We start from the raw sequence: 21,686 nt of genomic DNA on the forward strand, positions 1-21,686 counted from the left end.
TTGTAGTTTTGCTTGCAAATATACAGCTTCATTTGCTTTCAGCTGAGCTGGTCTGGCAATTTTATGTTGGGGGAAAATTTTCAACCCACCATACTTAGGAAAGGGTGAGAGTAGATTGAGCTAAGTGTTTAAGGTTGCTTCCTGTTTTACTTGTTAAAGAAGCTCTGACTTCATAGAATCAATCAGGTTGGAAAAGACCTCAGAGATCATCAAGTCCAACCTAGTGCCTGATACTTAAAACCTCCTGACAACTAAACCATGGCTCCAAGGGCCGCATCCAATCCCCTCTTGAACACCTCCAGGGACTTCACCACCTCCCTGGGCAGCACATTCCAATGGCCAATTACTCTTTCTGGGAAGAACTTTCTCCTCACCTCAAGCCTAAATCTCCCCTGGCACAGCTTGAGACTGTGTCCTCTTGTTCTGGTGCTGCTTGCCTGGGAGAAGAGACCAACCCCCACCTGGCTACAACCTCCCTTCAGGGAGTTGTAGACAGCAATGAGGTCACCCCTGAGCCTCCTCTTCTCCAGGCTAAACAACCCCAGCTCCCTCAGCCTCTCCTCACAGGGCTGTGCTCAAGGCCTCTCCCCAGCCTTGCTGCCCTTCTCTGGACACCTTTAAGTGTCTCAATGTCCTTCTTAATTTGAGGAGCCCAGAACTGGACACAGGACTAGCCACTGCTAAGTACATGGCAGAATGACTTCCCACCTTGAATGATCTTCCTTAGGCTCATGTGATGCTCTCTGTCAGCTGGTTGCTCTCACTGCAGCTGCAGGTAGGAAGACACCTTGCAGGTTTGGAATGTGCTGAAGCCATGGGAGGAGTCAGCAAATCAAATAAATAAATAAATAAATGGAAATCCCAGCAGGGCTCCATGTGCTGCAGCCAGAGGAATCTTACATTACTCATGTTTCCCAGTGTGCAAACCTGTCAAGAAGATCTGTTTAAGCTACCGAGGCGTCCCTGTAATTTGATTGTAATTGAAGACATTTGTTACTGAGTCAATGTAATTTTACCAGGGTAATTACATCATGATAAACTCCAGTCCCTGTGATTTGTGACCTTAGCTTGTGCATGGGGATTGCAAATTAAAGCTGATGAGTGCTTCTGGGGTCACAGGTGCTGGGGAGAGTGGAGTTTGTTAACGCTCAGGATTCTGCCAGCCTCTGATGAATGTTTACCTTTCATTAAATGGGCTGCTCAGCTCAGAGAGTTAAAAAAAAAGTACAATCAGAGTCTAATCTGGGGGGCAAATGACATCATTCACCCTCAGCAAGTCTGCTGGTGACACCAAGCTGAGCAGGTGTAGCCAACAAGCCTGAGGGACAGGATACCATCCAGAGGGATCTGGATGAGCTCAAGAAGTGAGCTGCTGTGAAGCTCAGGAGGCCAAGTGCAACGTCCTGTGCATGGGTTAGGGTGAACCTCACTATTGATAGATTTGGGGAGATGAAGGGATGGAGAGCAGCCCTGAGGAGGAGGACTCAGGGGTGCTGGGAGGTGAAAAGCTGGATGTGAGCTGGCATCATATGCTCCCAACCCAGCACCAGCCCTGTCTTGGGCTGATCCCCAGGACTCCCCCTGGAGTCTTCTCTTCTCCAAAAGGTTGAACAACCCCAGTCCTCTCAGTCTGTCCTGATAGCAAAGGTGACCCAGCCTTTCAGTCATCTTTGTGGCCCTCCTGTGGACTTGCTCCAACAGTTCCATGTCCATCTTGTGATAGGGACACCAGAACTGGACACAGTATTCGAGGTGGGGTCTCAGCAGGGCAGAATCCCCCTCTTGCCCTGCTGCCCACACTCCTCTTGATACAAAAGGGGACTTTTTTTAATTCATTAGCTTGAGTATGAATGGTAAAGAAACCATCCCATCAGGCTTAGAAAAGCTGGCTTTCTATCCCTACATCCCAAGTACAAAGCAGTGTTGTACCTCCAGATTAAGGACATATCATATATCATAGAGCAGATGGATTGTCGGTCCTGGGTGACCAGGAGCTGGCATGGAAAACTGTGCAGTCTGGAGAAGTGCAGAATGATGCCTTATCCTGAGGACAATGACAGAACTATGTCCTGGGGGCAAGTCCCTGTCTCTGGGGGGATCTTTTTCTGTTTTAAAAAGCACAAAGTGCTGCTTGAAGTGTTTAAAGAATTGGCTACTGAAGTAGATCTCAAGCACCAAAGTATTGTGATACAATGCACTTATTCCTCAGTCTTTCTTTTCCATTGTTGGGTTTTTTGGGGTTACATCCAGGATTGGCTATCATATCATCCTTTCTTGATCTGAAAACCAAGTGAGGACTGCAGTGATATTTTTACTAAGAATCTAGTTCACCTGGGGACTTAGGAGACTTAAATTCTATTACATTTTGTTGCAGTTATTATCGCTGCTGCACTTAAGGCCTTCTGCTTTGATCAGCCACACACTGTATAAACATAATATATTCTAGAGACAGTCCTGCTCCTGAGGAATGTAGCAAGCAGGAAAACCTAAAATGGAAACATGCTAAGTTGAAGCCACCCAGTCTATATCTTGAGTGACTCATTGAAATGAGTCTGCTAGGCAGAAGGGTGTGATCCCAAGCATCAATATAGGCTGGGCAGGGACTGGCTTGAGAGAAGCCCTGAAGAAAAGGCCTTTGGGGTGCTGGTGGATGAGAAGCTCAACAGGAGCCAGCAGTGAGCACTTGCAGCCCAGAGAGCCATCCTGGGCTGCATTAGGAAAAGCATAGCCAGCAAGTCAAGGGAGGTGATTCTACCCCTCTGCTCCACTCTGCTGAAACTCCACCTGGAGCACTGTGTCCAGTTCTGGAGCACCTATTACAGGAAGGATCTGGGAGTGCTGGAAGGTGTCCAGAGAAGGGCCATGAGGATGATCAGAGGGCTGAAGCAGCTCTGCTATGAGGACAGACTGAGAGAGTTGGGTCTGTTCATCCTGGAGAAGAGAAGGCTCTGAGAAGACCTTCTTGTGGGCTTCCAGTATATGCAGGGGACTACAAGAAAGCAGGGGAGGGACTTTTGAGAGTGTCAGGGAGCGACAGGACTGTGAGGGGATGGAGCAAAACTAGAAATGGGGAGATTCAGGTGAGATGTTAGGAAGAAGTTCTCCCCCATGAGGGTGGTGAGAGACTGGCACAGGTTACCCAGGGAGGTGGTGGAAGCCTCATCCCTGGAGGTGTTTGCAGCCAGGCTGGATGTGGCTGTGAGCAACCTGCTATAGTGTGAGGTGTCCCTGCCCATGGCAGGTGGTTGAAACCAGATGATCCTTGAGGTCTCTTCCAGCTCTGACAATTCCATCATTCTATGATCTTTGAACACTTTCTGTGGAAAAGCTGGATTTTTAGTTGCAGAATGCAATGGATTTGTTCAATATCCTTACTCCATAAAGCTATTAGTACTTCAGTAGAGAGACTTGGGCTCATCTTCAATAGATAAACCCCAAATATATGAGCTGCATTTGCTGTAGGGTTTATCTTCCTCGAAGACACAACAGCATCTGGAACAGAAATGTTCAAACATTGTCAGCCAGGTTAAATGGTATGCAGATGAAGCTGCCCACAAAGAGACCACATATAGGACATTGAATCATAGCATCACAGAGTGGTTTGGGCTGGAAAGGACCTTCAAGATTACCTAGTTCTAACGCCTACACAGTGGGCAGAGACATCTTCACCAGACCAGGTTGTTCAAGGCTGGTCCTGAGCACCTCCAGGGAGGAGGCATCCACAACCTCCCTGGGCAACCTGTTCCAGTGTCTCACTACCCTCCCTGGAAAGAATTTCTTCCTAATCTCCACTCTCAATCCTCCCCTCTTCTAGCTCAAAGCCTTTGCCCCTTATCTGACTGCTACAAGCCCTTGTCAAAAGTCCCTCTCCAGATTTCTTGTAGGCTCTTGTAGCACAAGCCCTGTGAGGAGAGGCTGAGGGAGCTGAGGGTGTTTAGCCTGGAGAAGAGGAGGCTCAGGGGAGACCTTATTTCTATCTACAAATACCTGAAAGGAGGTTGTAGCCAGGTGGGGGTTGGTCTCTTCTCCCAGGCAACCAGCAGCAGAACAAGAGGACACAGTCTCAAGCTGTGCCAGGGGAGATTTAGGCTGGAGATGAGGAGAAAGTTCTTCACCGAGTGAGTAATTGGCCATTGGAATGTGCTGCCCAGGGAGGTGGTGGAGTCACTGTGCCTGGAGGTGTTCAAAAAGGGATTGGATGTGGCACTTGAAGCCATGGTTTAGTTAGTCATGAGGTGTTGAGTGATAGGTTGGACTTGATCTCTGAGGTCTTTTCCAGCCTTATTGAGTCTATGATTCTCCCTTCAGGTGCTCAAAGGCTGCTATTAGGTCTCCCTGGAGCCTTCCCTTCTCCAGGCTGAAGAGCTCCAATTCTCCCAGCCTGCCCCCATGGACATATACAGATGGGCTTTCCAAACCCTCCTGCTCCCTATCACATTCCCTTAATTGCCATTAATTCATCACCACTGGTGCTTTATGTGCATTTTATATATTTATTTATTAGCCTGACTTACCCTGCAGTTTTCTGTGGGAAGATGAATGCACTAACATTTGAAACTGCTGAGTTGCATTGATAAGGCCCTAATTAAAACTCATGTGCTGAATTTTAATTTGATTAACTTGCAAATTCCTCTCCTTTTTATTTTTTTCTTCTCCCTTTTTTTTTTTTCCTTCCCCTTTTCCCCCTGATCTGCTGTTTATAACCTTTTTGATTTCAGTTCTGGAAAAGGTCAATTATGAATTTTTAAAAGCCAGGAGCGTTTTAAGGGGATGTAGAGTAAGACTGCAGCTGATTGAAAGTGACATAAACAAGAAGAAATGTAATGACACTTAAAAGATGTGTCACACCCCATTAAGTGCATAATGCAGGCTTCAGAACCCCTAAAGCCAAATGGAAGGCTCAACTTGGAAATCCTGATTGGGAGTGTCCATTTGATCTTCAAAAACAATGATTACAGTTTTGCAGAGTTCTCCTTTTCCTTCCCCTGGTTTTGGTTTTGGAGGAGGCAGGGAATTTTCTGCCTTGTTGACACTGTCAGTGCAGATTAGTGTCAACCTCCTCAGTGCCTTTTTGAGCATCTTCCAGGAGACAATTAGGGCACTAAATATTATTGAAAGGTACATTCATTACAATTTGCTTCAAGTATGTTATCTTGCATGTCATAGCTAATTTCAGTGCTGGGTTAAGCAGCAAACTTCTGTTTCTGCCAGAGGTTGAGTCTGCCTTCTCCCATAGATGTCATTCATTTGGTTCTTCCTAAAAGTTAGGCTTTACCAGGAGTTTTCTTAGGTCTCCCTGACTAGTGCCTAAGTAAACAATTGACTTGGTCCCACGTGACAGCCTTGTTTCTGAATTGGAGAGGCATGGATTTACTGATGGCCACAAAAAGCTCTGGGCTTTCTCCTGATGTGAGAAAGAGAAAGTTCCACCTGTGGAGGAGCTTAAGTCTAAAACTCTGCATGGAAGGTGTCCCTGGCTGTGGCAGGGAGGTTGGAACTAGATGATCTTTAAGGTCCCTTCCAACCCAAACCATTCTATGATTCTATGATAGGTGGTGGCACTTGGTGCCATGGTTTAGTAGTCATGAGGTCTTGGGCGACAGGTTGGACTTGATGATCTTTGAGGTCTCTTCCAACCCTATTGATTCTATGGTTCTATGAATTGGCTGGATGGTTGCACTCAGAGAGTTGCAGTCAGTGGTTCAATGCCCAAGTGGAGAGCAGTGACAAGTGATGTTCCTCAAGGGTTAGTATTGGGACCAACACTGTTTGACATCTTTGTCACTGACACTTGGGTAGAAGCACCCTCAACAGCTTTGCTGATGACACCCTCTACATTTATCCTGTATCTGGAGCTAAACAACAGCAGTTGCTCTGTCACCTGATGATGCCTCCCCAGCAGAAAAAGGGATTGAGGAAAAGGAGAGGAGACCTGTGGGTCGAAATGAAAATGGATTTAATGAAACAACAAAACTGATCCCAATGTCAATGTAAAGTATACGAGGTTAAGCTCAGCCCAGCAAATGTATGGTGGTCACACTAGATGGGAAGGCAGTCCTTGGGAGCAGGAGAAGGAAGAGGAGCAGGGTTAGCAGGAACCCAAGCAAGAAGCCCACTCCCCTCAGCAAACTTCCCCCTTTATCCTGAGTGTGATGCTGATGGTCGGGGATATGCCTGTAACTAAGCAGTCAGTTGTTCTGACTGGCTTGAAACTGTTGATGGTCTGCACCCTGTGGCTATACAAGCTTCAAACACCATGTGAGTCTGGTTTTGTTCATCCTAACAGAAATCTTAGCATCTACTGGATTGTGCTTGCTTTTTTTGATGCCCATTAAAATAATTCAGAAGTTGGGCATGCTGTTTGAACCACTGGAAAAGTATATAGCTCCTAGTTTAATCTTTTCATGCTCAACTTCTCCCTGTTTTTCACCCCAGGCAATCATGGCTCAGCTTCCCCAGGAGGAGAAGGCTAAGATTGCTGAGCAGGTAGAGATATTCCACCAAGAGAAGAGCAAACTGGATGCAGAAGTCGCCAAGTGGGATGACAGCGGTAATGACATCATTGTGCTGGCCAAGCAGATGTGCATGATTATGATGGAAATGACAGACTTTACTAGGTAAGGACAAAGCAACCTGTGCTGGAGTCTTCTTCAGCCATCCCACATCTTTCCTTTTCATTGCAATTTATAGCCTGTGGGGATGATGTGCTGTGGGTGGAGGTATGCAAAGCCAGGTGGCACTTCACACAAACCAGAATGGATTGTGCAGTTCTCTACCCACAGCTTCTCTGGATAGTTCTCAGGCTGGGATTAATCACAGGAAGTTTTTGTCCTATTTGAGAATCTGGTTTATTTGGAGATCATTTTGAATTTCAGCAGCAGAGGTTTTCTGTGACCTTACAGCCTCGTGGCTGACATTTCATTTAGTGCCCATCTAAATGCATGTGCCTCGCTGAACTTTCAGCATTTCCACACAATCTGTGTCAATCAAAAATGAAGGCAAAACTATTTCTATCATTTTGGACACTGAACTTCTCTCCAAAAAAAAAAATCAAACCCAAGTGAAATGGAGCTGGTTTCATCTGATGCTTCCCTGGAGCCTGTCAGTAATAACTGTGCACCTGAAGGATGGCCAAGGGCTCAGGTCCAGTCAGCATGGATTTAGGAAGGGCAGGTCCTGCCTGACCAACCTGATCTCCTTCTATGATACGGTGACCCGTCTGGTGGACGTGGGGAGGCCTGTGGATGTGGTCTGCCTGGACTTCAGCAGGGCCTTTGACACCGTCCCCCACAGCAAACTGCTATCTAAGCTGTTATATCTAGCTATCTAAGCTCATGGCTTGGACCACTACACTCTGAGCTGGGTTAGGAACTGGCTGGAGGCTGAGCCCAGAGAGTGGTGGTGAATGGTGCCACAGCCAGCTGGCGGCCAGTCACCAGTGGTGTGCCCCAGGGATCAGTGCTGGGCCCCATCCTCTTTAACATCTTCATTGATGATCTGGATGAGGGGGTAGAGTCAGTCATCAGCAAGTTTGCAGATGACACCAAGTTAGGAGCAGATGTTAGTCAGAGGGTGGAAAGGCTCTGCAGAGGGACCTCGACTGACTGGACAGATGGGCAGAGTCCAATGGGATGGCATTCAACAAGTCCAAGTGCTGAGTGCTGCACTTTGGCTACGGCAATCCCATGCAGAGCTACAGGCTGGGGTCAGAGTGGCTGAGAGCTGCCAAACAGAGAGGGACCTGGGGGTGCTGATTGACAGCCACCTGAATATGAGCCAGCAGTGTGCCCAGGTGGCCAAGAGGGCCAATGGCATCCTGGCCTGCATTAGGAATAGTGTGGCCAGCAGGAGCAGGGAAGTCCTTGTGCCCTGTACTCTGCATTGGTTAGGCCACATCTTGAGTCCTGTGTCCAGTTCTGGGCCCCTCAGTTTAAGAAGGACATCGAAACACTTGAAGGTGTCCAGAGAAGGGCAACAAGGCTGGGGAGAGGCCTTGAGCACAGCCTTGTGAGGAGAGGCTGAGGGAGCTGGGGTTGTTTAGCCTGGAGAAGAGGAGGCTCAGGGGTGACCTCATTGCCCTCTACAACTACCTGAAAGGTGGCTGTAACCAGGAAGGGGTTGGTCTCTTCTCCCAGGCAACCAGCACCAGAGCAAGGGGACACAGTCTGAAGCTGTGCCAGGGGAGGTTTAGACTCGAGGTGAGGAGAAAGTTCTTCCCAGAAAGAGTAATTGGCCATTGGAATGTGCTGCCCAGGGAGGTGGTGGAGTCACCTTCCCTGGAGGTGTTCAAGAGGGGATTGGACATGGCACTTGGTGCCATGGTCTAGTCATGGGGCCTGTGTTGATAGGTTGGACTTGATGATCCTCGAGGTCCTTTCCAACCTATGTTATATTGTGATGCTGTGATCATCTCTTAGGCTTTCAGCTCATTTATGGTGTGTTTTTTTTCTGTTGCTGTCTTGCTCTTTTCTAATTGCAAAGCATTGAAAGGCCTTTCATTAATGACAGCATAAAACCAGAGTGGTTTTATTTAAATACAGTCATATTGTTAATCACACCAGGGAAAGTGTTTCACAAGATTCTTTGAACTGCAGATCACCATAATAAATTAAAGGGGGTTTTCAGTGTTTGTTTTTAACGGGAGATCAGCAGTTTAAGTGGTGTTTATCAAAATGTGATTAGGCAAAACTGGAGAGAAGCCTTCATGTACTTCTTCAGAATTACAGCAAAAGATCCATTTATTAACCTCTCCAAAATGCTCAGATAGAATCATGGAATGCGTTGGGTTGGAAGGGTCCCTAAAGGTCATACAGATCCAACTTCCCTGCCGTTGCAACCTTCCAGTAGACCTGGTTGCTCAAATCCCCATCCAACCTGACTTGGGGCACTTCCAGGCTTGGAGCCTGTTTATTTTATTTTATTTTATTTTATTTTATTTTATTTTATTTTATTTTATTTTATTTTATTTTATTTTATTTATTTATTTTTCTATTTTATTATTATTTTAAAATTTATTTTATTTATTTAATTCTATTTCACCCTTCCCTTCCCTTCCCTTCCCTTCCCTTCCCTTCCCTTCCCTTCCCTTCCCTTCCCTTCCCTTCCCTTCCCTTCCCTTCCCTTCCCTTCCCTTCCCTTCCCTTCCCTTCCCTTCCCTTCCCTTCCCTTCCCTTCCCTTCCCTTCCCTTCCCTTCCCTTCCCTTCCCTTCCCTTCCCTTCCCTTCCCTTCCCTTCCCTTCCCTTCCCTTCCCTTCCCTTCCCTTCCCTTCCCTTCCCTTCCCTTCCCTTCCCTTCCCTTCCCTTCCCTTCCCTTCCCTTCCCTTCCCTTCCCTTCCCTTCCCTTCCCTTCCCTTCCCTTCCCTTCCCTTCCCTTCCCTTCCCTTCCCTTCCCTTCCCTTCCCTTCCCTTCCCTTCCCTTCCCTTCCCTTCCCTTCCCTTCCCTTCCCTTCCCTTCCCTTCCCTTCCCTTCCCTTCCCTTCCCTTCCCTTCCCTTCCCTTCCCTTCCCTTCCCTTCCCTTCCCTTCCCTTCCCTTCCCTTCCCTTCCCTTCCCTTCCCTTCCCTTCCCTTCCCTTCCCTTCCCTTCCCTTCCCTTCCCTTCCCTTCCCTTCCCTTCCCTTCCCTTCCCTTCCCTTCCCTTCCCTTCCCTTCCCTCCTTTTCAATTGTATTCTAGTCTATCCTGTTCTATTCCACTTTGTTCTGTTTCTTTTGTATTCTATTTTCTATGTTATCTTACTGTCTTTTATTTTTTATCTCTAAATAAAGTTGTTTTTTTTTACATCTCTGTCTCATTCTAGGCCTTGTGTCTGGAGCCTTCAACCCAGACAATCGCTGCATTGACAATATAGGGTTCATGCATACCTGAGAGATACAGAGAGAGGGAAAGAGATGGAGAGATGAGATGGAGAAAGAGAGATTAGATAGAAAGATGGAGAGATTAGATAGATAGATAGGTAGGTAGGTAGGTAGATAGGTAGGTAGGTAGGTAGATAGGTAGGTAGGTAGATAGATAGATAGGTAGGTAGGTAGGTAGATAGGTAGGTAAGTAGGTAGATAGGTAGGTAGGTAGGTAGATAGGTAGGTAGGTAGATAGATAGATAGGTAGGTAGATAGATAGATAGGTAGGTAGGTAGGTAGATAGATAGGTAGGTAGATAGATAGATAGGTAGGTAGGTAGATAGATAGGTAGGTAGGTAGGTAGATAGGTAGGTAGATAGATAGATAGGTAGGTAGGTAGATAGATAGATAGGTAGGTAGGTAGATAGATAGGTGGAGGGGGGGGTGTGTGTATCTAAATACACACGTGTGTGTATCTAAATACCATTAATCTGCAAATAACTTGACTATTTGCACTTGGCACAGTTAGTTAATTGAAAATGGGCAAGAGCAAACATTGTCATCCATTTTAAATTTAATTATGCATATAGGAGGTTTGCTTACTTTAATAAATTACTCAGAGAGGAGCATAGCAGTGATTGTTATTTTAGTTTATTTATAATTCTGTAGGTTTGTGCTTTTACAACACTACTCTTTTTGCAGCAGACTTGCCACTCCTGTACACCATAGGGCAGTGTGGAACCTCCTGTGAAAGGTGGTGTTTTAGAGGGGCTCTTACTGTTGTATTTGTATTGCTTTGGGGTCTCTGATCCTTCTGTGAGTGAAACACTATCCAAAGCGTGTCATCCTATCATGGAAGAAAGGAAAGCACTCTCTAAAGAGTGCTGTCAGGTCAAGGAAGGAAGGAAAACACTGTCCAAAGAGTGCCGTCAGACCACGGATTGAAGGAAAACGCTGTCCAAAGAGTGCCATCAGGTCATGGAAGGAAGGAAGACACTGTCCAAAGAGTGCCATCAGACCATGGAAGGAAGGAAAACACTGTCCAAAGAGTGCCATCAGACTGTAGAAGGAAGGAAAACACTGTCCAAAGAGTGCCATCAGACCATGGAAGGAAGGAAAACACTGTCCAAAGAGTGCCATCAGACTGTAGAAGGAAGGAAAACACTGTCCAAAGAGTGCCATCAGACCATGGAAGGAAGGAAAACACTGTCCAGAGAGTGCCATCAGACTGTAGAATAAAGGAAAACACTGTCCAAAGAGTGCCATCAGACCATGGAAGGAAGGAAAACACTGTCCAAAGAGTGCCATCAGGTCATGGAAGGAAGGAAAACACTGTCCAAAGAGTGCCATCAGGTCATGGAAGGAAGGAAAACACTGTCCAAAGAGTGCCATCAGACCATGGAAGGAAGGAAAACACTGTCCAGAGAGTGCCATCAGACTGTAGAAGGAAGGAAAACACTGTCCAAAGAGTGCCATCAGACCATGGAAGGAAGGAAAACACTGTCCAAAGAGTGCCATCAGGTCATGGAAGGAAGGAAAACACTGTCCAAAGAGTGCCATCAGGTCATGGAAGGAAGGAAAACACTGTCCAGAGTGCTATCAGACTATGGTAGGAAGAAATAATCTTCTGAAGCAGCAAACCAGAAGATGAACAATTTCTGCAACCCCAGTGAGCAACCTTTGGTACACTGAAGATCGAATTGAAAGTTTTGTAATTACATTTTCTGCCATCAAAAAGAGCACCACTGATATGAGAATGAGAGAAAACTGCTGCCACATTTGGAGTAAATTAGAAGAAAGAAAGGAATCAAAGTGCACCTCTGTCTACATCAGATTCAATAAAAACCTGTTTAATGTATTCCATTAACACAGAACAAAGCCTTCCAGACCTTTTTGTTGTTATTCTTGTTGCCTGTAACCTCAGCAGTGTTAAAACAGAACCATTTTGCAGAGACACAGAGTTTGTACCAATTCAGGTCTGATGATAATGTGGATGTAGGAGCACACAAGGTCACTATGAAGGATTCTTGGTGTGGTTTAAGTTCAACAGAAGTGGGATACCTGTTGTATTCTGATTGCTGTTTAAGGTGGAAGTATGGAAAGAAGATGGAAATCCGTTTCAGTGTGGTTTTCTTAGCATTAGAGATGGAAAAGTCAGACTGGGTTGAGCTTAGAAAAAACATCTCCAGTTTCAGTTTAAAAAGAAAGCCAGTTTGATGATGTGGTGATTTTCCATCACTCTTGTCTGAAAGAAACAAATAAACAATAACAACCAAAAAGGGGAAAATCAGCTCCTTGAGACATTCACAGGGGCAGCAGCAGATTAATTGTTACAAAGAGAAGTTTGGAGTCTGAAGCAAACTCAGAAGAGCCTGCAGTGCCTTTTCATTGCATGTCTCTATATATTTTTGTGACATTAATGACTAGAGGCCAGCAGGAGCAGGGAGGTCATTCTGCCCCTGTACACTGCACTGGTTAGGCCACACCTTGAGTCCTGTGTCCAATTCTGGGCCCTCAGTTTAGGAAGGAGGTTGACTTGCTGGAACGAGTCCAGAGAAGGGCAACAAAGTTGATGAGGGGTTTAGAACACAGCCCTGTGAGGAGAGACTGAGGGAGCTGGGATTGCTTAGCCTGGAGAAGAGGAGACTCAGGGGGGACCTTATCACTCTCTACAACTACCTGAAGGGAGGTTGTAGATAGGTGGATGTTGGTCTCTTCTCCCAGGCAGCCAGTACCAGAACAGGAGGACACAGTCTCAGGCTGCACCAGGGGAGGTTTAGGTTGGATGTTAGGAAGAAGTTCTATACAGAGAGAGTGATTGCCCATTGGAATGGGCTGCCTGGGGAGGTGGTGGAGTCACCATCATTGGAGGTGTTCAGGAGGAGACTTGATGGGGTGCTTGGTGCCATGGGTTAGTTGATTAGGTGGTGTTGGATTGGTTGATGGGTTGGACACGATGATCTTGAAGGTCTCTTCCAACCTGGTTTGGTTTATTCTAGTTTATTCTAGAGTCCGAACTTTGTGCATCACCTTTAAAGCATAGCAAAAAGCCAATCTTAAAGGTTCTTGTGTTAAGTTCTTGGTTTAAGTGTAACATTGAACTGTAACCTAAGGATTAAAAGGAAAAAAGAGTCTGTGGCCAGCAGATCAAGGGAAGTTCTCCTTCCTGTCTATTCTGCCCTGGTGAGACCACATCTGGAGTGCTGTGTCCAGTTCTGGGCTCCCCAGTTCAAGAGAGGCAGGGATCTACTGGGGTTCAATGGAGGCTGTGAGGATGATGAAGGGACAGGAACATCTGTCTGATGAAGAAAGGCTGAGAGACCTGGGGCTTTTTATTCTGGAGAAGACTGAGGGGGGAAGGGTTGACAGAAAGTTGGAAGGGACCCCAAGAGATCATCTAGTCCAAACCCCTGTCAGAGCAGGATCACCTATACCAGATCACACAGGAATATCTGAAGGAATATCTGAGGGGTGTCATGAAGCAGGGGCCAGGCTCTTTTCACTGGAGCCCTGTGATAGGATGAGGGGCAATGGACAAAAACTGGAATACAGGGAGTTCCATCTCAACATGAGGAAAAACTTCTTTGCTGTTGGAATCCTAGAGCAGGCTGCCCAGAGACCTTGTAGAGCCTGTCTCTGGAGGCTTTCAAGACACAGTCTCAAGCTGCACCAGGGGAAGTTTAGGCTTGAGGTGAGGAGAAAGAGAGAGTTGTTAGGCATTGGAATGTGCTGCCCAGGGAGGTGGTGGAGTCCCCATCCCTGGAGGTGTTCAAGAGGGGATTGGACGTGGCACTTGGTGCCATGGTTTAGTAGTCATGAGGTGTTGGGTGACAGGTTGGACTGGATGATCTTTGAGGTCTTTTCCAACCTTATTGAATCTATGATCCTATGATTCTCATTGTTTCAGGTGAGCTGGCAGTTTCCCTATCACTTCTGCCTATGGGTCTTAGATCTAGGAAAAGAAACTGGTTTAAAGGTCCTACTTTTCTTTCATTTAAGGCTGAATCACTGTACCTACCTTCTACTGTAAAAGCAAGGTGGTGTATGTATGGACAATGAAGCACCTGGAGCACCTTCTCTGTGGGGATGTGGCACTTGGTGCCATGTTCTAGTCATGATGTAGTGGGTGACAGGTTGGACTTGATGATCTTTGAGATCTCTTCCAACCTTGGTGATTCCGTGCTGTGTTCCTGTGTGACCTGCCTCAGGGGGGGTTGGTCTGAATGATCCTTTGAGGTCCCTTCCAACCTTCTGAGGTTCTGTGATTTGTAAGCATTCAAAAGGTCTCCCTTCAGTCTTCTCCAGAATAAAGAGCCCCAGGTCTCTCAGCCTTTCTTCACAGAATCATAGAATCAATAAGGTTGGAAAAGACCTCAAAGATCATGAAGTCCAACCTGTCACCCAAGACCTAATGAGATCCCTTCCAACCCCTACCATGTTATGATTCTGTGATGATGCTTCATGTACCCTTGTTTTCTGACAAAAATCTACTGGAAAAGGTTGTCTGAAATGTGACATTCTTGCTCTAGACATGACAGGCTTAACATTTAGGACTGGCTTGGGAGTAACAGGATCTTGTGTATTCCAGAAAGACTGTTGGGCTTAATAAGCACTTAAAAATGCATATACTCTTAAGTACAGCTCATGTGCTTGAAGGTGCCATCAGACTAAATTGCTAGGGAAGCATTTGGTGAGAAGAAATGCAGCAGACTGCTTCCTGAATCCAGCTGTACTATCAAGTGGTTAAAAGGGGAAATGGTAATAAATTAGGGAGTCGTTCGGGTGGCTGTTTTAAAATCAACCCCCAAACAGGGTCAGTAAAACTGCTGCCATCCATGATTTATTTAGGTTGAGCATAATTCTGTTGCATTTCACAGAGGTAAAGGCCCCCTGAAGAATACATCAGATGTCATTAACGCAGCCAAGAAGATTGCAGAGGCAGGATCGAGGATGGACAAATTGGCACGGGCGGTGGCTGATCAGGTAAGGACACCAATGAGCGTAAATACAGTGGGACCGCTGACAGGGAGAAGGAAAAGGTGATCTCTGCTGGGCAGAAAATTGCCTCTTGAAAGTCACTGCCTGGCTGCTGCTCTGCCCACTGGACAGAAGTCTCTGCTGCCATAGTGATCAGCCTGGGTTTTGCAGTGCAGGGAAGTCATAAATGAGTCTCTCTCAGCCTTAGAGAAGCAATTGTCCCACAGCCTCTCTTCTGGACCCAGGGGATTTACAAATAAACTGGAGATTAGGGAGAAATGCTTTCCAGTGAGGGTGGTGAGACACTGGAGCAGGTTGCCCAGGGAGATTGTGGATGCCCCTTCCTTGGAGGCGTTCAGTGCCAGGTTAGATGAGGCCTTGAGCAACCTGTGCTAGTGGGAGGTGTCCCTGCCCATGGCAGGGAGTTGGAGCTGGATGATTTTCAAGGTCCCTTCCAACCCAAACCATTCCACGAATCTATATTTGCTGTCATGAAAGCAGTAGAGACCTGGATGCTCTGCTACCCTTGCCATCTGCTGTGGAATCCTTATGTTCTTTTCAGCTCTTTCTTCCAGCAATTTCCCTTGGTAGGGCACTTTTTTTTCCTCTCCAAGATTCCCTGAGTCCTTTAATTCTCCTCCATGTCAGGGTGTTTACAGCTCCTCGATCCATGTCCTAGGGGCTGTATCCTCAGTTGTGTTGCCAAATTCCTGTCATAGCTGGAAAGCTGAACTTGCTCTACTCTTGAACTTGCTCTCCTTGCCCCTTCCAGATTGGATTATCTATCCAGCTGGAGAGCACGAGGAAGCATCATATTAAAAGCTAAGACCCAGATTTCACTGCCAGGTTCTAGGTAGCTAATTTTAGATAAAGGCAAATTAAATTTGAGATTTTTTTTTCCCCCTCTTGTGAACTTCCTAAAGTTTCTTTCCTTTCATTATCACCAAGGAGGATCTGGGAGTCCTGGTGGGTGACAAATTATCCATGGGTCAGCAATGTGCCCTGGTGGCCAAGAAGGCTAATGGGATCCTGGGGTGCATTCAGAGGAGACCCAGGGAGGTTCTCCTCCCCCTCTGCTCTGCCCTGCTGAAACCTTACCTGGAATATTGCATCCAGCTCTGGGCTCCCCAGTTCAGGAGGGACAGGGATCTGCTGGAGAGAGTGCAAGGGAGGGCAACCAGGAAGATGAAGGGACTGTAACACTGCCTGGGGAGGAGAGGCTGAGAACCCTGGGACTGTTTGGTGTGGAGAAGACTGAGAGGAGATTCAATAAATGTTTATAAAGATCTGTGGGCTGGGGGTCAGGGGGGAGGGGACAGGCTCTGCTCAGTTGCACCCTGGGATAGGACAAGGGACAATAGATATAAACTACAGCACAGGAGATTCTACTTCAACATGAGGAGGAACTTCTTCACTGGGAGGGTCACAGGGCACTGGAACAGGATGCCCAGAGAGGTTGTGGAGTCTCCTTCTCTGGAAACTTTCAAACCCCATCTGGATGTGTTCCTGTGTGACTCTGTGGTCCTGCTCTGGCAGGGGGATTGGACTTGATCTTTGGAGGTCTCTTCCAACCCCTATCCTCCTGTGAGCCTGTGATCCAAGAGAAATTTTGCTGGAAGCAGGAAGTGGTAACTCCCTTGCCTCTGGCCTTTCTCTTTAGAATAAGGATTTCATGTTCTTCAGGTAGCTATGTGTGTAAAACATGCTGCCAGGGATATCTGGGCCACAGTGGCAAGATACCTGAAGCTGCTCATTTTCCTAAGAAATTTTGGTGTTAGGTTTCTTTTCTTTATCTTTTCTGAAGTTAACCCATTCCAGTGTAGCATCTGTTCATTCTAGCATAAGAAAGAAGAAATCCATCTGCCCACTGCTGAAATTCCTGGCCTGCAGTGTTTGCACAAGGAGAGAATGGGTTGTCCAGGGAGGTGGTTGGGGCGCTGTCCCTGGAGGTGTTTAAGCCCAGGCTGGACGAGGCTCTGGCCAGGCTGATCTAGTGTGGGGTGTCCCTGCCCATGGCAGGGGGGTTGGAGCTAGATGATCCTTGTGGTCCCTTCCAACCCTGACTGATACTATGATACTATGAGTATCATAAAATCAGTAAGGTTGGAAAAGACCTCAGAGATCATCAAGTCCAACCTGTCACCCAACATCTCATGACTAAACCATGGCACCAAGTGCCACATCCAATCCCCTCTTGAACACCTCCAGGGATGGTGACTCCACCACCTCCCTGGGCAGCACATTCCAATGGCTAACAACTCTCTCTGGGAAGAACTTTCTCCTCACCTCCAGCCTAAACTTCCCCTGGTGCAGCTTGAGACTGTGTCCTCGTTTTGCCTGGGAGAAGAGACCAACTCCCACCTGGCTACAACCTCCCTTCAGGGAGTTGCAGAGAGCAAGAAGGTCTCCTCTGAGCCTCCTCTTCTCCAGGCTAAGCAACCCCAGCTCCCTCAGCCTCTCCTCACAGGGCTGTGCTCCAGACCCCTCCCCAGCCTCATTGCCCTTCTCTGGACATGTTCAAGTGTCTCAGTGTCCTCAATATCAGTGTCCTACAGAAGGCAACACAGAGAGGTTTGCTGTGCTGGGTGGGCTTTGCTTTGAGTCGTGTTTGAAATTTCAGAAGACTGCAACGTCCACACTTTATTCACAAACAGTAAAAGCACTGTGGGGATGAAGTGTTTGTTCTGAAGCTTGCACTTTAATGATATTTTACAGAACTTTGGAGACACTCAAGCAATATACACTTTTTTTTTTATGGACAGTTGCATTTTTAATTACTACTCCAATGAGAGAGATCTTGCATTTTCATTTGCACCCCAGGTACTTGTATTTAAAGCCTTGTCAGCTTTCTAGGAGCGCTGCTATAAAGTGCATTTCTTTCAGTTCATAGACTCCAGGAGCAGGGTAAATATTTCTGTATTAAATTGTCACTGGCAGGGAGAAAAGGTCTCCTAGGGATTCATGCCTGAAAGATGTGGCAACTGCCTGAGAAAGAGAGGCATTACAGCATGGCCATTAGTGTGGAGCAGGTTAAACCTAACAGCCACAATGAACCTCCAGCTTTGTTTATTGTTAGTTTTAAAGTGAGACAAAAAGAAAAGCAAAGTCATTGCTTTCAGGATTATAAACAACAGTATGGGCAACTACTTCACCACAAACATATTCCTTGCCAGCGTTAGCTGTTGTGGCCAGAGCAGTTGCCTCAAGTCAGAGACTGTGATGCTGTTGACTCCTATGTGTTCAACTCCATCAGTTTCTGGTGAAGGGCTCTAATAACAGCTCACAAAAATTGAGCCTAAGCTTTGTAAGATGCTAAAGAGACACACTCAGAGTCTTTGTTCCCCAAGCTGTACATGTAAAGGACATTCTCAGTCAGGTGGGGGTTGGTCTCTTCTCCCAGGCAACCAGTGGCAGAACAAGGGGACACAGTCTCAAGCTGCACCAGGGGAAGTTTAGGCTGGAGGTGAGGAGAAAGTTCTTCCCAGAAAGAGTAATTGGAATGTGCTGCTCAGGGAGGTGGTGGAGTCCCTGTCCCTGGAGGTATTCAAAAAAGGCTTGGATGTGGCACTTGGAGCCATGGTTTAGTTGTCAGGAGGTGTTACGTATTAGGTAGTAAGCTAGACTTGATGATCTCTGAGGTCTTTTCCAACCTGGTTGATTCTATGATTCTATGTACTTTGCTACTATCTCCTCTGATTAGCTCTCTGTAATTATATCAGCTCAACTACATCTAACCCAGCACTTTTTTCTCCTGCAGTGCCCAGACTCAGCCTGCAAGCAGGATCTCCTAGCCTACCTGCAGCGCATTGCCCTCTACTGCCACCAGCTCAATATCTGCAGCAAAGTGAAGGCAGAAGTTCAGAACCTGGGAGGAGAACTTATTGTGTCAGGGGTAAGCTGGTATTTGTATTTAGCCATTTATCTTTCCCATGTAGCACTTGATAGGGAGCTGGGTTGGTTTTTTTTTTGTCCTGATGGCAATAATGTGCAAGCCCCAAACTGCAGTGATTGATAAGCAAGCTGTGACAAATGTTATCACCATTACTCCAGGCCTCTTACAATAACTTGTGCAGAGCAATTGTGATTTTTTTCCAATTACCCTTTGTTTATATTAACCTTGTAAAACTAAAAGAGGAAAAAAAAAAAAAGAGAAAAGTCTTCATTACCCCAAAAAGAAAAGTAATTTCATAGCCTGGAAACTCATTGCCAAGCTGTGAATATTATAATTATTTTGGAGCTTTTGTGTATTTGCTCATTATAAACCTTCTCTCCTTTGTTAGTGCTGGTAATTTCCTTCCTCTGTGCAGAAGCCAGCTCTGTATGAAGTGCACATTGTTGAGATGGTGATGATGACTAATGGGATTTCATTCACCCAGGTTCCCATGCAGACTAGGCTTAGCAAAAAAAAAACAAACACACCACTCTGGAAGGCTGGCAAAAAGTTTCCATTTTATTTTCTTTTTGGATGCATGTGCTGTTTTCAAATACCATTAACAAGCACAATGATTATAGTCTCTAATTCCCATCCAGTTATGTTGGTTATTGTCAATGAACACAACAAACCTTTTACACACGCTCTTGGTTTGTTTTTTTCTCCCTTAGATTTAAGGACAGCAGTAATGTTATAAACAATGAGGTTTTCTCCATGTTTTAAAGTCATTTTATTTTCCTTTCTTTTTCCTGCTGTTGGTCTGTGTGCCTCTGGGAGCCTCAAGCAGCAGCAGTTGCTGCTCTTGGGTTTTTTTCCTTCCTATTTTCTGTGCTCCTTTAATGAGTCGCCCCAGCATTAGCCCCCACAACGCTTTTGTTGTCTTCCAGCTCAAACACAGACCATATGCATGTAAAGGCATAAAATGCTTCACTCTCCTGAGTGTCTTTTCAAAAGGATGGTGGTTTGTGAGGCCCAAAATACTTGAAGTAAGATGGTTTTTCAAACCTGGTTTTGCAAAAGCACCCTTCCATTGTTTAAGCCCAATCAAGTATGGAGATGGTTAGGACGACTCTCTCGTGCCCTTCATTCCATCCATAAGATTCCCCAGTGACATCACTGGCCTTCCTCAAACACATCAGAAGTCAGAGCAAATGTTTTTCACGACAGAGCACTCTGATATTTTGCAAAGCACTGTAGAAGGTCTTAAGCATTTGCCAGGCTTTCTTGCATCAAACGTTCTGAGGTCCTACGTGCAATCCTAAAAGGAGCTGCTTCAGTGTTCCCGTGTCTGTCCTGCAATTGGCCTTCACTTCTTGACAAATGTACCCCTGTGATTTTAATACCTTGATCTTCCCACAGCGATGAAAAGATCCTCTTCCATTTTGCTCATGCTGATGGAGTGATCTGTCCTTGCATCGCCGACAGCTGTGCTGCATAGTAAATGCTGTGATCTTTTCTTACCTTCTGCCATCTGGGTCCAGCTTTCCATACCCATTGAGCTGTCATATTCATCTATCTACAGCAACTCCCCAAACCAGCGCTTCTCCCAGCTTGGCTTCTGTGGTTGTGTGTGTTTCCTGTTCAAGCCTCTTTATTCAGCGTGTGCGGCCGCTGAATAAGCCATCGTGACTCTCTAGCATCTATTCGTTGCTGGAACATCACCATCCGTTGTGAAGTTTCAGTGGCCAGACCACTGGGCTCCATCATTTCCAGTCTGGCATTGTTAGCACCCGCTGCTCTCCAGGCTTCATCACCATTGTGTTTCTGTTGGGTTGGCTTTTTGCACTCAGATGCAGACAAAGGCACGACGAGCTCCACGTGTGGAAATGATCTGGGTCTGTTCCAAAGGCTCAGCAGCACTGACGTACAGAACATTTTAAGGTTGCCCAGCTTACTTCTTCTGCTGTTGCTCTGACCAGGAGGTGATAGAGTGAGTTGGACTCCTGTGCATCCCTTCTGGAGACCATTATCTTGTTATCTGTACAGTGTTTCCCAAGCTGTTTATCTTCAAGGTGCTGGGTACTGTATGCTCCTTTGCTATCCAGAGATCTGGTATCCAAGTGCACATCCACATCTGCTTGTCTACTTGCTGCTTCTGCTTTCATCATCTTCTTCTTCATTGTCTCTTGGATAGCCAATTACAAATAAGCAGTATTTTATTTCCACTCAAATGAAATACCATTATTTGGCAACTTGCATACAGTACAATGTCAGAAGTGCAATAGAAATCCAGACTTCAAGCTTCCCAACCTCATGACTACAGAAGTAAGTTGATGGGGATGAACTACCTTGAAGTGTTTTAATGCAAACACCAAGCACCAGGGTGGTTATTACAATACTGTAACACTGCTGTGCCTACAAAGAACCACAATATCATTCAGAACTGTGTTGGGGAGGACAAACTCTGCTTGACTTTTGGCATTATTAAGAATATGAATCAATGTTTGTGAGTGAAGTGAATGCATGCACGTGGATGTGTGAATCTCTGTGTGGCCTTATCTCTAGCTCTGCTAAAAGGAAAGAGACATAAACCCCATCAAAACCTAAAAGGCAAGTGAAAGCCACCCCACAGTTCTTACAGCCCTGTTAGAGAAAACTGTGTTGCAACAAGAATGCTGTGTGTACATAACATATAACGTGTTGTATATCCTATTTGGGCTTTTTTTACCCCCTTCCTTTCCCCCTCCCCCAAGATTCCATACTCCAGGATTGGTTGATCTCTGAAAAGAAGCATAAAGCTGATCTTCTTTGCTTTTTCCTCTCTAGATTGCTATGGTACTAGCATAGCATATGAAGGGGGTCTTTTTGGCTTCATTGACTTTGCTGCAAATAGAACAACAGTAAGTTTAAAAAAGTAAGACAACAAATGTCACACTCCTGAAGTGTAAATGATGCCAGTAAAGGAAAGAACCCACTGCTGGTTTTTCCTTTTCTTTCTTTCT

The 21,686-nt window shown here is 46.0% G+C and overlaps 1 protein-coding gene across 1 annotated transcript in view; it reads left to right on the top strand.

Annotated features, from left to right (window-relative positions):
* Positions 1-21,686, top strand: part of LOC137446732 (catenin alpha-2) — a 727,090-nt gene that overhangs the window by 665,186 nt on the left and 40,218 nt on the right. The window contains exons 15-17 of the mRNA XM_068149689.1: positions 6,436-6,617; positions 14,714-14,819; positions 18,571-18,705. Of these exons, the coding sequence (XP_068005790.1) occupies positions 6,436-6,617; positions 14,714-14,819; positions 18,571-18,705 (423 nt within the window). The remainder of the gene's footprint in view (positions 1-6,435; positions 6,618-14,713; positions 14,820-18,570; positions 18,706-21,686) is intronic.

This window comes from Melanerpes formicivorus, unplaced genomic scaffold (genome assembly GCF_026170545.1).
Source record: "Melanerpes formicivorus ecotype bairdi unplaced genomic scaffold, bMelFor1.0.p_v2 SCAF_18, whole genome shotgun sequence".
In the NCBI taxonomy this organism is placed as follows: Eukaryota; Metazoa; Chordata; class Aves; order Piciformes; family Picidae; genus Melanerpes; species Melanerpes formicivorus.